The sequence below is a fragment of the Podarcis muralis genome, chromosome 10 (assembly GCF_964188315.1).
Source record: "Podarcis muralis chromosome 10, rPodMur119.hap1.1, whole genome shotgun sequence".
NCBI lineage: Eukaryota > Metazoa > Chordata > Lepidosauria > Squamata > Lacertidae > Podarcis > Podarcis muralis.
In genome coordinates, this window is record NC_135664.1 from 33,679,957 (window position 1) to 33,693,350 (window position 13,394).

At 39.1% G+C, this 13,394-nt stretch overlaps 1 protein-coding gene across 2 annotated transcripts in view; it reads left to right on the forward strand.

The window, feature by feature from the left end:
* Positions 1–13,394, forward strand: part of TRHDE (thyrotropin releasing hormone degrading enzyme) — a 201,250-nt gene that overhangs the window by 84,836 nt on the left and 103,020 nt on the right. For both annotated transcript variants that reach the window (XM_028745676.2, XM_028745677.2), the window contains exons 4-5: positions 6,439–6,593; positions 11,268–11,381. In XM_028745676.2, the coding sequence (XP_028601509.2) occupies positions 6,439–6,593; positions 11,268–11,381 (269 nt within the window). The remainder of the gene's footprint in view (positions 1–6,438; positions 6,594–11,267; positions 11,382–13,394) is intronic.

The following is a 13,394-nucleotide window of genomic DNA, read 5'->3' on the forward strand; positions in this document are numbered from 1 at the left end:
GACGGAGCGCTGCGCAGTGCTCTGTCTCGCTGTTCTAGCTTGGGGTTAGCTGTGCAAAGCCTCCGCAGGGCAGCGGGGTGCCTTCACCCCGCTGCTCTGCAGAGGCTTCAAAGGCTGTCCCCAAAACTAGGTGCGCTCTATGGTCCGGTGTGCCTTATGGAACGAAAAATACGGTGTGTGTGTGTGTATATATATATATATATACACACAAAAAAAAATCTATGGTAGGATCATATTTGGAATACTGTTTACACTTCTGGTCACCATACATCACAAGCATAGCCCTGTCTAAACAGTCCCACCATGAGGAATGTGCAAAGGCTTGGAAGTGATTTGATACTGAGTTGATGAGCTTTAGGCTTTGGTACAGCTAGAGAAATAGACTGGATGGTGGGGGAGGGAGCCACAGGCATCCTCTGAAACCAGTTTGGTTCTTGCTGCTGCTGCTGCTGCTCTGTACTCCCAACAGGTATCGATGGTGAGGCCTCTACTTTAGTATCCTGTGTCTCCTGTTCTCTAACTAAATTCGTTCTGAAAGTCAGATCATGAGCAAGAGATCATGAGCAATTTCCTTTATTAAGTTGCCTAGCATATCCCATTATAAGGGAACACTTTGTAAAAGTTCACACACAAGTTCTAGTTTCCTTTAATTGCCACTTGAAGCTTTGGGGAAAGTGTGATAAATGTAAGTTGTAGATTTCTGCTTTTATAACGTAATAAAGGGATATTACAGAAAGCAAAAGAAAATTTCTCTTAAGAGACCAAGGTTTTGTCTTGTCTGATAAATGTTTTCCTTTAATGTCGGATTGTTTAGCAACCCTTGAGTTTCTCTCTTTTGTAATGTGTAGCTCAGCTTACTTGTTTGGTCACTCTGAGTTCTTGTATTAAAGTGATTCTTTGAATAAGGCTGGTCCTTCTTATATGAGGCACTTCTATCTTGATGTGCTTCCACAAGAACAGAGTCAGTTCTTTTTTAACCTAAATAAAAATGCAGGAACAAAATTAGATGATATAATTCAGATTCACAGGTTGAAAAGCTTTAGCACTGGCCATGATTAAGTTTGGGCAAAATTGACAAAAGGCACTTAAAAGTATTCTTTGTGATTTCTTTGCAGCCCCACATTTTTGCAGCCCCTTTAATAACTTTCTAGAGCTAGCAAGCATTTTGATGGGAAGTCTGCTGGCCTTCGAGAGGGATGTCGGTGGTGCTGTGGGTTAAACCACAGAGCCTAGGACTTGCCAATCAGAAGGTCGGCGGTTCGAATCCCTGCGACATTGTGAGCTCCTGTTGCTTGGTCCCTGCTCCTGTCAACCTAGCAGTTCGAAAGCACATCGAAGTGCAAGTAGATAAATAGGTACCACTCTGGTTTGAAGGTAAACGGTGTTTCTGTGCACTGCTTTGGTTCGCCAGAAGCGGCTTAGTCATGCTGGCCACATGACCCGGAAGCTGTACGCCGGCTCCCTCGGCCAATAAAGGAAGATGAACCCCAGAGTTGGTCACGACTGGACCTAATGGTCAGGGGTTCCTTTACCTGCTGGCCTTCAGTGTGCATACCAAAGGAGGATCCCCCCCCCCCAGCGTCCCTGCACCCTTGCCTCTTTTGTGAGGGAGCCTATGGCTCAGAAAGTCCCATTCCACAACTGTTGAGCATACAGCAACAAGTTGCCCTCCCTCCTTGATCTCTCCCACTAGGTTTTAACACTTGCTAACCCTCCCCCCATAACAATACAAATACTTAGCTTAAAATCTTATTATGTATTCGGATTCACCTGAAAAAGCATAATCCAAGCAGAAAACGAATGTATCAGAAAGCTTTTGAGAACACAAAGAGTTGCAGAAGTACAAAAAAAATGGAGGGGGACCCAAAATATCCTAATGAGTGCAGCACATATTCACTGGGCATGAAGGAATGCTGACGTATGAGAGGAGGAGAATTGAAAACCGGGGAGAATGGAATGATGTATCCTTGGAAAAGTCATGGCTGGCTGACTGTAATTATGTACCTTTTTTCAGGTCCTGCTTTATTTTAGTTTTAAAATTTATACCGCTTTTGCAACATCTAGGTCCCACAGCAACTTTTATACAAAATGACAACATATTGCCTCACATCATGCATAACTGTGTATCTATTTAGTGAACATTACTTAATGTGTTTGGAGTTGCGGCTAGATCCATTTGTAGCAATACATTTATTTGTTAAATATTATGGGTTAATTTTTCACATGTAAGTGGGGAATATGAGTGTTACAAGTCACAAAATTCTCCTTATTTTATCTGTGCATTGTTATAAATTATACTTTGTATTCAAAGCAGTTGGTGTGACAACATGTTTCATTGCTTCTTTATAAGTATAGCTTTATGAATAGTATACGCTTCAATAAGAGCATTGAGATCATATCCTTATATCAGATACTGAGTTTATGGCTGTCCTACCCTTCTTCTGAATCATCAGATATGGCTACAGTGCTGTATGAAACAATTACATTTAGATCCCACACTATTTATCGAAAAGCTGTCTTTATAAAACACTATAATTAAAATACATTTTTTTCAGTGTTAGAGTCATTTTCACATCCTTTGTATTTAATTGGTCAGCATTAAACATGAGACAGAAGTGTGAATATGCTGGGAATGTGGGCTTGGGATAACATATCTTTGTTTGAGACTCTGTCCTGCCATGAGATACCCAAAATCTTCCTGATGCAGCACGTGTAGATGGCGTTGAGGCGTCATTCCTGGCGGGTGTAAGTTGCCCATGTCTAAAGACGTGTGGTCACCACAGTCAGTCAGGTGGTGTACCCACAGCAGTGGCCAGAGGAGGAATGACCCCTGAGAGGAGGAGAGAAAGAAGAAATACCTTCATCTGCAGCAAAACAAGTCTCTCCCATACTAGTTTCTACAGCCACATCAGGCTATACAGCCTGAAGTTAAACACTGAGCTTTTTTACATGTTCTGGAATTATTTCTGTGCATCTCTGCATCAAAATAGTTTGCTGCTATCTTGTGAGTAGGGAGCAGCCATGATATTCTAAGAAAAGCTGGAGAGTATTTTAAAGAATCCCAGTGCAAGGAATTGGACTGGACACTTTCTAAATAGGAAAATTCAAAGATAATTGCACAACAGCAGGGACTCCTGTTCGGTAGTTTACTTAGCATTTGGTTGAGCTAGGCCTGCATATGGCTCTGCGCTATGGGTCAATTAGTTATGTTTGCCCACACAGAAATTAATAGCTATATGACAGTCTGCAAGGGAATAGAGCCTCCTGGAATTCATTGCAGCTACAAAGAAAGGTTTTGCCTAGAGAAAGAATAGGATAGAATTTAGTGTGTATAAATAAACTGGGACTACATTTTGACCAGGAACTGATGATAATATAGAAGCTAGTCCAGGAGTAAATTCAGTATAAGTTAGTACCGGTATTTTCTAGCATGCCCAGGGAAAGGGAAAAGGTAGATAAACAACAGCTGTGTAAGCAATAGTCATGGGGACACATGCAGAGAAGTTGCAAATGTAGGGCACACCTGCTGCAGGTAGATGTCTTGCAAGCTTTTCTGTTATGCATACTTGATAATTTCAAGGTAGGGGTGCCCAAGGGCTTTATGTAATTGACTAAGCAAATTGAAAAGGAACCACCACTTTTAAATTAGATAGCAACGAAAAGAAACTTAGATGTGAGCCCAAAGACAAATGTGAAATTAAAAAACAGGTTGTTCTTCAAACCACTTTTAAATGGCTAGTGTTATACTGATAGTTTCTGTTTTGCATCATGATTATATTGGTTAAGAATAATGGGTTCTAATCATATACTGTTGCACAACTCGAATAATTATGATGCTTTAATTAAATGTTTGGAAACAAAAGATACCAGGACCTTACATACAGATTTTGCTACACAAATCATTGAATCATATCTGCATGATATTATTTTACTGGGGGAAAATGAAATTCTAAAACCCATTTATGCAGCTGCCAAAAACGAAGTAGTTACTCCATTTGCTTTGGCACAGGGTGAATATGACAAGCAGACAGTACTACACTAGAGCCTTTTCTCAGGGCCAGCAGATGCTCCAGGTGTTATAAAGACCTTCAGTGATATCCATTGTTAGTTATATGAAATCAGTGGATGCATATAGCCTACGTACCCTGGAGTATAACTTAGTTGGATATACTGCCTTTTATGAATAAAGTGATAGGACCACACTACCCACTAATACAGTGGTTAAGAACTTAATTCATTCTGGAGGTCCGTTCTTAACCTGAAACTGTTCTTAACCTGAAGTACCACTTTAGCTAATGGGGCCTCCCGCTGCTGCCGTGCCGCCGGAGCACAATTTCTGTTCTCATCCTGAAGCAAAGTTCTTAACCCGAGGTACTATTTCTGGGTTAGCGGAGTCTGTAACCTGAAGCGTCTGTAACCCGAGGTACCACTGTATAAGGAAATCAGTATTTTGACTGATTTCGCAGATTGAACAAAATGGAATGAAAATAATTCAAGGAGACAAAAATAAAAATTGCTTCAGTTTCCAATTAAGTAAGTTGTTGTAATGCAAACAGAAATTGTGGTTGGTCTTGGCTATGACTGGAGTGGGGAAACTTTCCTCCCAGCAGAGTGATTCCCTGTCTCCGCACTCAAGCTGAACTGCAAAGGAAGATGTCAGCCTATCCAAGCAAGGCTTGAAGTTATTGTCAATCAGCTGATTGGTGGTAACTTTAAACCTGCTTGGATCAGCTGCACTCCAGAGTGCCTGACTGTAAATTCTTGGAATTTAGCCAGTTGAATTAGGGCTTGAAGTCACTGCTGAGTGACACTAACTTCAAGCCCACCTTTGGCAGGGATAACCTCCATTCCAGAGTTCCTAATTTAAAAGGCACTGCACACAATACACCGTTGCCAAGAAACAATAAACTCTTAGAGTTGTTCCTTTGCAGACTTGTCTTTACCACTCTTGACACCTGATGGAAACAAGCCAGATTCAGAAATCATGAAGTTGTCTTGCTTGCTGCTCTAGAAGAGAAGATTTTTTCCGGCTAAAGTGGGCCATAACAATGCCACAACACAAATTTCAATATGCAATATCCCTACAGTGTTACAGAGTAAACCATAAGAGATAGTGGTACTAGTAAGTACCACTTTTGGAAGGCCAACTTTGACAGGTGGGTGGGACAACCCACTGAGTAGGATTTAACACAGAATGCAGTCAAGCCCATCAGCTGACATCAATAGTAATGTTGGATGATTGAGAGGTGGGTGTGAGCCAGATTGCATCCCTTGATAGGCCAAGATTGGCTTGTGAGCTGAGGCTCCCCATTCCGTCTCAAAGACTAGAACAACTATTAATGACGCAAGCTCTTGTGGACTAGAGTCCATTTCATCAGATGAATGAAGTGTTATCCTAAACTGATTGATGTTTTCATTTTTTAATATGGTATGTATTTTTCTGTTTTATTATGTAACCTACCCACCCCGTAATCCTCGGGTAAAGGGCAGTATAGGAATTGTACTAATAACAATAACTGCCTATAATTAGCGTAAGGTACTGTAGGTTACTTTAGGCTGAGAAATAGGAGACTGTCTCAAGGATACCCATTGAGACATGAGCTTCAAGTCCAATATTCTAATGGTGGCTGGGCCAAATGCCATTAGTTTTGCTTCTCACCTTAAAAGTAGCAATTTCCTTTCATTTTACGTATGACTGTGTGCAGGATTTAATTTATGACTTTTGTTTTCTCTCTTTGCTGCTATTTCAAAAATTAATGTTTTGAATATTAATATTTTTGCATGTGTTGATCTGAGTTTGTCCTACCTATAAAACATTTGCTCCAAAGGTTTCTATTAAAAATCACATTTTAAAAAATGACAATTTTTGGCATGAGGACAAATGTTTAAAATTATCTTTAATACAGTATTGATAATGTTAGCTGTGAAGAGTAACTGAGTAATGCTGCACATATCTACTCAGAGGCTAGTTCCATTAATTTCAAGAGTGTGAGTGTGTGTTAATCGCACATGTGAGTGGAGGAGTAACGTTCTGTAGAATTGGAATTTGCGGGTCCTGGTTTAAGACAGTGTCTCAAGCCATTATATTACAGCTCCAACCTGATGAATAGGGATTTCCCATTATTTTACAGTTTGTTTTTTATTGTTATTGTTTTGCTACCACAAACAGTGAGTGATACCAAATCCCATTCAAAGTATGTTACAGCATGTTGAGACAACAGAAGAAATGATACTAGAAGAGAAGCGTCTCTGCTAACAAATAATTATTAGTGTTACTAGTGTGTTATTGCAAAGAAACATAAATTAATGTTTTTATTTGTGCAGAGTTGTTTGGAAAAATAATTCTAAATATGGTTTATGCTTCTTTTATTTACCAGGAATTTTAGATCATAATAGATCCTACAAGTGCAGTAAAAGTACATTTCATTCTGTTTCTAGATTTATTAGCTGTGCCTAAGCATCCGTATGCTGCTATGGAAAACTGGGGACTAAGTGTTTTTGTGGAGCAGAGGATACTTCTGGATCCAAGCATTTCTTCCATATCATACTTACTTGATGTCACTATGGTCATTGTGCATGAGCTATGCCATCAGGTAGGAGATAAACCTTATCACTTGTGAGCATGCTACTTAAAACTGTTGTTGTCGTTGTTTAAGTCAAAGCATTTTCCATGTTGACTGTTCTCTCAGGAAAACTCAGTTACACAGAAGGAAAACACATCAATTATGGACATTACTATGATAAACAGACAAACATTAAGTATAATAAACACTATAATGATAAGCATAAGAAGTTCACCAACATTCAAGAAATGGGAACCTGATCAATACTGTAAAATTTCCTTCCCTTTGGTGTGATTTGTAATAGACTTTTGTCTTTATATAGTTAAGCATAGTGGTGTTCTCAGGAAGTGATTAATTATAGCACCATAACTGTTTCAAGCCGAGTTCCATGTTCTTGTCAAAACTTGCAGTGACTGAAATAAATTTCATAGTCACTCTTACTCACTTACATAAACTTGGGAAGTGGTTTTTTCTTTATGTTTCTGCAATGGTTCTCTGTATATGAACAATGAATATTATACTTCTATGTTTATTGTGATTCTTAAATATACTGAAAAATATTACAGTTAACCCTTTACATTGATTTCACATTCTTCCCTCTGTATCGTCTTTCTTTAATCTAAATATGACATTTTAGTAACATAAGATGAGTGCAGAAGTTAGACATAGTGTAGAGGGAACAGAAACTTAATTTTTACCTCTTGAAACAAAGGTAATATTTGATTCTAAATGTAATTCATTCACCTTACAAACAACCCTTTCACAAATACAGGAAATGTCCAACATTTTCCCACAATAGCACTTAAATAGCACAGGAATAAAGGCTGGAATGGAGTTGTGCCAACCCTGTGAGGGAATGTAGTTTCCCCAAGGGCTGCTGTAATACCATTAGGGCATTTCTTCCCAGTTCATTACCAGCACACCAGGCAAGGGAGGTGAGATGCTACCACTATGCGGACCTAGCCAAGTAAGTCTTATTTAATGGGAAAGGGAGAGTTGGAGATCAGGCTGACTTGAGTCAGTTTGGCTTTGGAAAATGAGTATTTCATTTGTGGGTAGAGAAATAGCCTGGCTTTTTTTTTTAACCAATGTGATGTAAGCCAAGAGGAGAGAGTAACTCATCTCTGGTTGTCACTAGAAAGAAATCGGAAAGCAAGGCTATTGTGCTGGAGAGGAAATGTGATACCTCAATATTCTGCATTTAAGGCTCTGAGTCTTGTCAGGGAGAGATATCCCACTTAAGACCTTTCTCAAAGCCCAAAATCGCATCCATTGCCTATCTCGTACCAGAAATAACCAGCCATTGTAGCATACAAATAATATCTCAAACTCACAGAGGAAATTGAATAATGTAGTATGATTTGAAAAAAATATTGAATTAATTGCAGATCATGAGCAGGGAATGCCATAGGAACTGGTTAGATGTTGTACTTAGTATGCAGTGGTAGATACCCTCTCACATGGAGATGTGATTTGGTGGAGAGCTAAATAATCTAGAGACTAGTGTACTTTATGGTGGTCACTGATAAAAGGCCTGCTATTATTGATACAATATTTGATCTACCAGAAGTGCTTCTCATCTCTGGTTAGTCAATACTTATATACCTGCTAATTTTTAATTATTACGGATCTATCAGAAGTGCAGCATATATTTCTTAGTAACAAGACAGCCAAGGGGAAATCTCTTCTGTATGAATGTAATGAACTGACAGAGTTTTCCTCACCTCTGATTAACTGTAATAAGTGGATTATCCCCTCATCCGTTTTAGTTAATATCTTCCTTCAGAAAGCATCACTTGATAAGATCCATTCAAACTAAAAAGTGAGAATATTCAAATAAAAGCTCTAGAAGCCGTTCACTGTTTCTTAACTACAAATGCTAAATTGGTAGAATATATTTTGTTCAAAATGCATCACACTGTTTCCTATTCTTACAATTTTGTTTCCATTAGGTCATGTGTTTCAAATTTAGTACTCTTATTAAAAACTGAGATTGAACATCTGTGAAGTAGGCACCTGTGAAATATAAGGAGTCTTTTGCTAGTTGAAAACATTTCCAGAAGAGTTGGTTATATATTCAGCATAGCTATTCATCTAATAATAGTATTTTTTCCCCTTTGATTAATTTAGAATGGCCTGGATCCAAACTTCCTTCTCACTGGTGTCAAGTGAGATGGAGGGAGTCAACTTTTGCTGATTTTTCCCTGCAGTTCCTCATATATTTTGAAATGTGTTCTGCAGGCTTCTCTAGAACATTGTGGAGGGATATGGAAAGCAGGGAATTGGTGAAAATGGTCGTCTTGCAGGCTTCTCTAGAACATTGTGGAGGGATATGGAAAGCAGGGACCAGTCCATTGGATCAAAAGCCTTCTACGGGCAGAAGGATCTCTTGGTTTGGATCCAACCCAACTTATTTAACACCATCAACAATTTGTGCATAGAGCACTGATTATATGATTTTGTGACATGAGATCATGAAGTATCCTTCTGTTTCAATTTGATAGTCTTACGGAATTTCTAAGGTGTACTGTTATAGGGCTCCGGACTGATTACTTGCAAAATATATTCTAACTAGGACTCTGATTTGGTTAATCATGTGGATTTAATCTGTTAATTGATTAAAAGTGCATAGATTTGCATATGAATGAATAGTTCCTCGGAATGGGCATCATTTATTTTTAGATGATGCAGATGTATTTCATGGTGTACAATAACTCAAAAGAGACATTCCCTCCCAATTGTAAGTGTGCGAGAAGTGTCTCTTTTTAAAGAAAAAAAACATGCTACCTATGCATTTTTAAGGACTCATATTGAAATCAATATTTTTAAATAAACCATCTAATTAATCATGAACACTTAGATTTGCTATGTTGCATATGGTAAAATAGAAATGATAATCAAACAATAAAAAATTGCAGTGGCTTACCTTCTTGTATTAAATGCTGGGACAGCTATCCATCCTTAGTCACCTGACGCTCTAACCATTACACTACACTGGCTGTCATATGATTTTAATGTTGCTAAACATTTGTAACTAGGTTTACAAGTGAATAATTTGCTCACAACCCGAAAACGTGAGAGAACAACAAACTTGAGTTTTAAAAATATGGTTTGCTTGTTTCAAAGATTTGAATATGACCACTCTACCATTGTTTGGCAATGAAATGCATCCCTAACTAATTATAGGATGAGAGCACTAAGCACTGTTCTCATTTGACGTTGATCTTCAGCTCCTTCGACATGTTTTGCTTGAAGCTAACTACAATGAGATAAAAGGTTCAGCAATATTTTATGGGTTCACTTCGTTGGGAGTCGTTTCCATTAGAGGCAGTTTAAATGATCAGTGGTGATAGTAGCATACGGTTATCATGAGAAAGTCAGAGCTGTTGCAAATGCGAAATACATATCTGAATCTTAAAAAAATAAAAATAAAAATTAGAAGCAATCCTGTTGCCCTTCGGAGGGTTGCTGAGGGACCATAAGAAGTTGCAGGCCTCCTACACAGTAGGGGAAGAAAGATGTTCAATTCTGAAGGCCTACCTGCTGTTATGGTAGATGCCTCTTCTGCTTTTGTTTTTCCAATGGCTCTCTGCCTGTTGTGAGGCCAGAAACAGGGTGCTTTGTCAACATGTTACAGGCTCCTAAGCCCCCTTGTTCTCCCGGCACCCTCCCAAAACAGACCTAATTTTCACTAGTCATGGTAAATTCCTTTCCACTGGAATCATTAGAAAGAGTAGGGGAAGTTTTTCAAAAACAAAACAAGGTGGAGATGTGTGTGTGTGTGTTTATATTTTGGTGTGCTTCACCTTCTCCTTCAATTGTTTCATTTTTGATATTTCAGAACTTCTTACTTGGTAGCTATCATGCCTATAAAAGCTGTTTGGAGTCACAGAGACAGCAGTCCGAAGCAATTCCAAGGAAACAGTATAGCAAGGCTTATGATAGAGAGAAGGGATAGCTTAGAAGTGATCACACCAGGAACTTTTCAGTGGCTGGAGATTAAATAGCCCACTCTCCAGTTAGTGGAGGTGGAGCAATTTTAATTACACATAAGTAATTACATTAAATAATAAATCACCTGGGAGCCCCTGTTAATTGGACTACATTTGCAAGCCCTTGAAACAAGCATAGATGGTTTACTATTCTGAAAATTCAAGAGGTTCTTTTGATACTTGGGTAGTCAAGATATTTCTGACCTTCTGTTATACTTAGTGAAAGTCAGGAACCATGCTGGAAGAAAAAAGCAAATTTTCTCTGCCCTACTTTCTGGGGCCAAAGACCACCTTGCAAAGCATGACGTAGCCTTTTCATTTCTTTCCAGTATTGCAAGATTTAAGTGCCTTTTCTTGTTGCAGCACAAATTCATTGTATACAGTTCATTGTTAGCTCTCCCCATATTTTTTAAAGCAAATGTTTAATTCTGTTTCTGAGTTTCTGGTGTAGTACTTATTGAAACCTTAAAGGAGGCTTAGTAGCAAATGTCAAGGATGCCGTTATCTTACAAGCCACCTTTTTCTGCTTATAGGTGAAACCTATAGGAATCCCTTATTAAAATCTTTTGAAACAATTAAGGAAAAGGTATAAGAAGTCACCTCTGAGAAATGCAGTAACTTTTCATCAACTACCTTCGGAACTTTACTTCTTGCATAAATAGAATGTGAACAAGTGATATTTTAAAACCATAGTTTTGTTCATTTCTTTTAGTGGTTTGGTGACCTTGTGACTCCAGTATGGTGGGAAGATGTGTGGCTAAAAGAAGGCTTTGCTCACTATTTTGAATTTGTTGGAACTGACTACCTGTATCCAGGCTGGAATCTGGTAAGCTGGTCCTTTTTTTCTGTACTTCACAAGTTACTTTGTTTTCTTCTTGTTTTGCTCATGAAAAGGAAGCTAGCATAATGGTAGAACATACATTTGCATACAGAAGGTTCCAAGTCCAATCAAGTGGACATCCCATGAAGGTGAATGATGGAGGAAAGCAAGTCCTTATTCATGCAACACATAGTTAAACGATGGAACAAGTTCTCACTAGAGGCAGTCGTGGCTATCTATACTTGGATGGCTTTTTAAAAAAGGATTAGACAAATCATGGAGAAGGAAGCTATCAATGGCTACTAGCCAGGATGGCTCCGCCCTGCCTACTGCTCAGTTGGAGGCTGCAATGCTTCTGTTTCTCTGTGGCTGGAAGCCACAGCAGGAGAGAGCGCTCTTCTGCTCAGATCCTACTTGTTGTTCAGCCACTGTGAGGACAGGATGCTGGAGTAGATGGACCCTTGGTTGTCCTAGCAGACTCTTCTTGTGTTCAATCCTTTGTATCTCTAGTTCAAAGGATCTTAAGTAGTGAGGCCAGCAAATACGTTTTCCGGAGGTCTTGTAGACTCACTGTAAGTCGCAACACTTGACAGTGGGCTCAATATTCCAGCCTTCTGAGTTAAGTATGAGACGTCTTCATATATTTGCAGCATGCTGCCGGAGCGCTGGAGAGAAGAAGCCAAATGGTATGTGCAACCATCAGATATTCACTAAAGCAAAGTCAGTAGGTGTGAAATCAGTTGACAGGGTTCCAGTAGTGCAATATTCCGTTCTCTACAAAAGAAATAAGGTCAAGTTAGTCATCAGCTGCATCGTAGCATCACAGTTTTGTAGAGCTGGAAGTAGCCCTGAGGGTCATCTAGTCCAGCCCCCTGCAATGCAGGGATCTCAGGTAGATCATGCATGACAGATGGCCACCCAAGCTCTGCTTAAAAAACTCCATCACCCTTCATGGGAGTCTCTTCCACTCTTGAACAACTCTTGGGGCAACCCAGTGAGATGAGCAGGGTACAAATCATAATTATTATTACTATCATTGCTATTATTGTCAGAAAGTTCTTCCTGATGTTTAGTCAGGCTCTCCTTTCTTGTAATGTGAAACCATTTGTAATAATAATAATAATAATAATAATAATAATAATAATAATAATAATTTATTATTTATACCCCGCCCACTCTGGGCGGCTTCCAACAAAAGATTAAAATACAATAGTCTATTAAACATTAAAAGCTTCCCTAAACAAGGCTACCTTCAGCTGTCTTCTAAAAGTCTGGTAGTTGTTTTTCTCTTTGACATCTGGTGGGATGGTGTTCCACAGGGCGGGTGCCACTACCAAGAAGGCCCTCTGCCTGGTTCCCTGTAACTTGGCTTCTTGCAGTGAGGGAACTGCCAAAAGGCCCTCAGTGCTGGACCTCAGTGTCCGGGCAGAATGATGGGGGTGGAGACACTCCTTCAGGTATACCGGACCGAGACTGTTTAGGGCTTTAAAGGTCAGCACTAACACTTTGAATTGTGCTCAGAAACGTACTGAGAGTCAATGAAGGTCTTTCAGGACTGGTGTTATGTGGTCTCGGTGGCTGCTCTCAGTCACCAGTCTAGCTGCCGCATTCTGGATTAGTTGTAGTTTCTGGGTCACCTTCTAAGGGTCCATGCTAAGTTAAGTAACTGTTGCCTTTGCATTCAAGAGCATAAATGGTAATTACAGAGCAACATTTTATGTGATTCTTAACACTATTACATTTAACTTCCCATAATAATATAAATGGGCTCCTTAAAGCATTGTGGTTCTCAAGAGTGCCAAGTGATTCTATTTCCAGAATAGCAGCAGTGTTTGGAAAAAATATATTTGTGTCACCTTAAAGACTAACAAATTTGGCTTATGTCACAGGTGATTTGAGTTTATTTAATATATAACATTTGTCATATGGTAATAAGATTTTTTTTGTAGTACTTCCCTTGGGAAAACATTATTTGTACTGTTCTTGTAAGAATATTTGTGCACAGGTATTACATCTTAA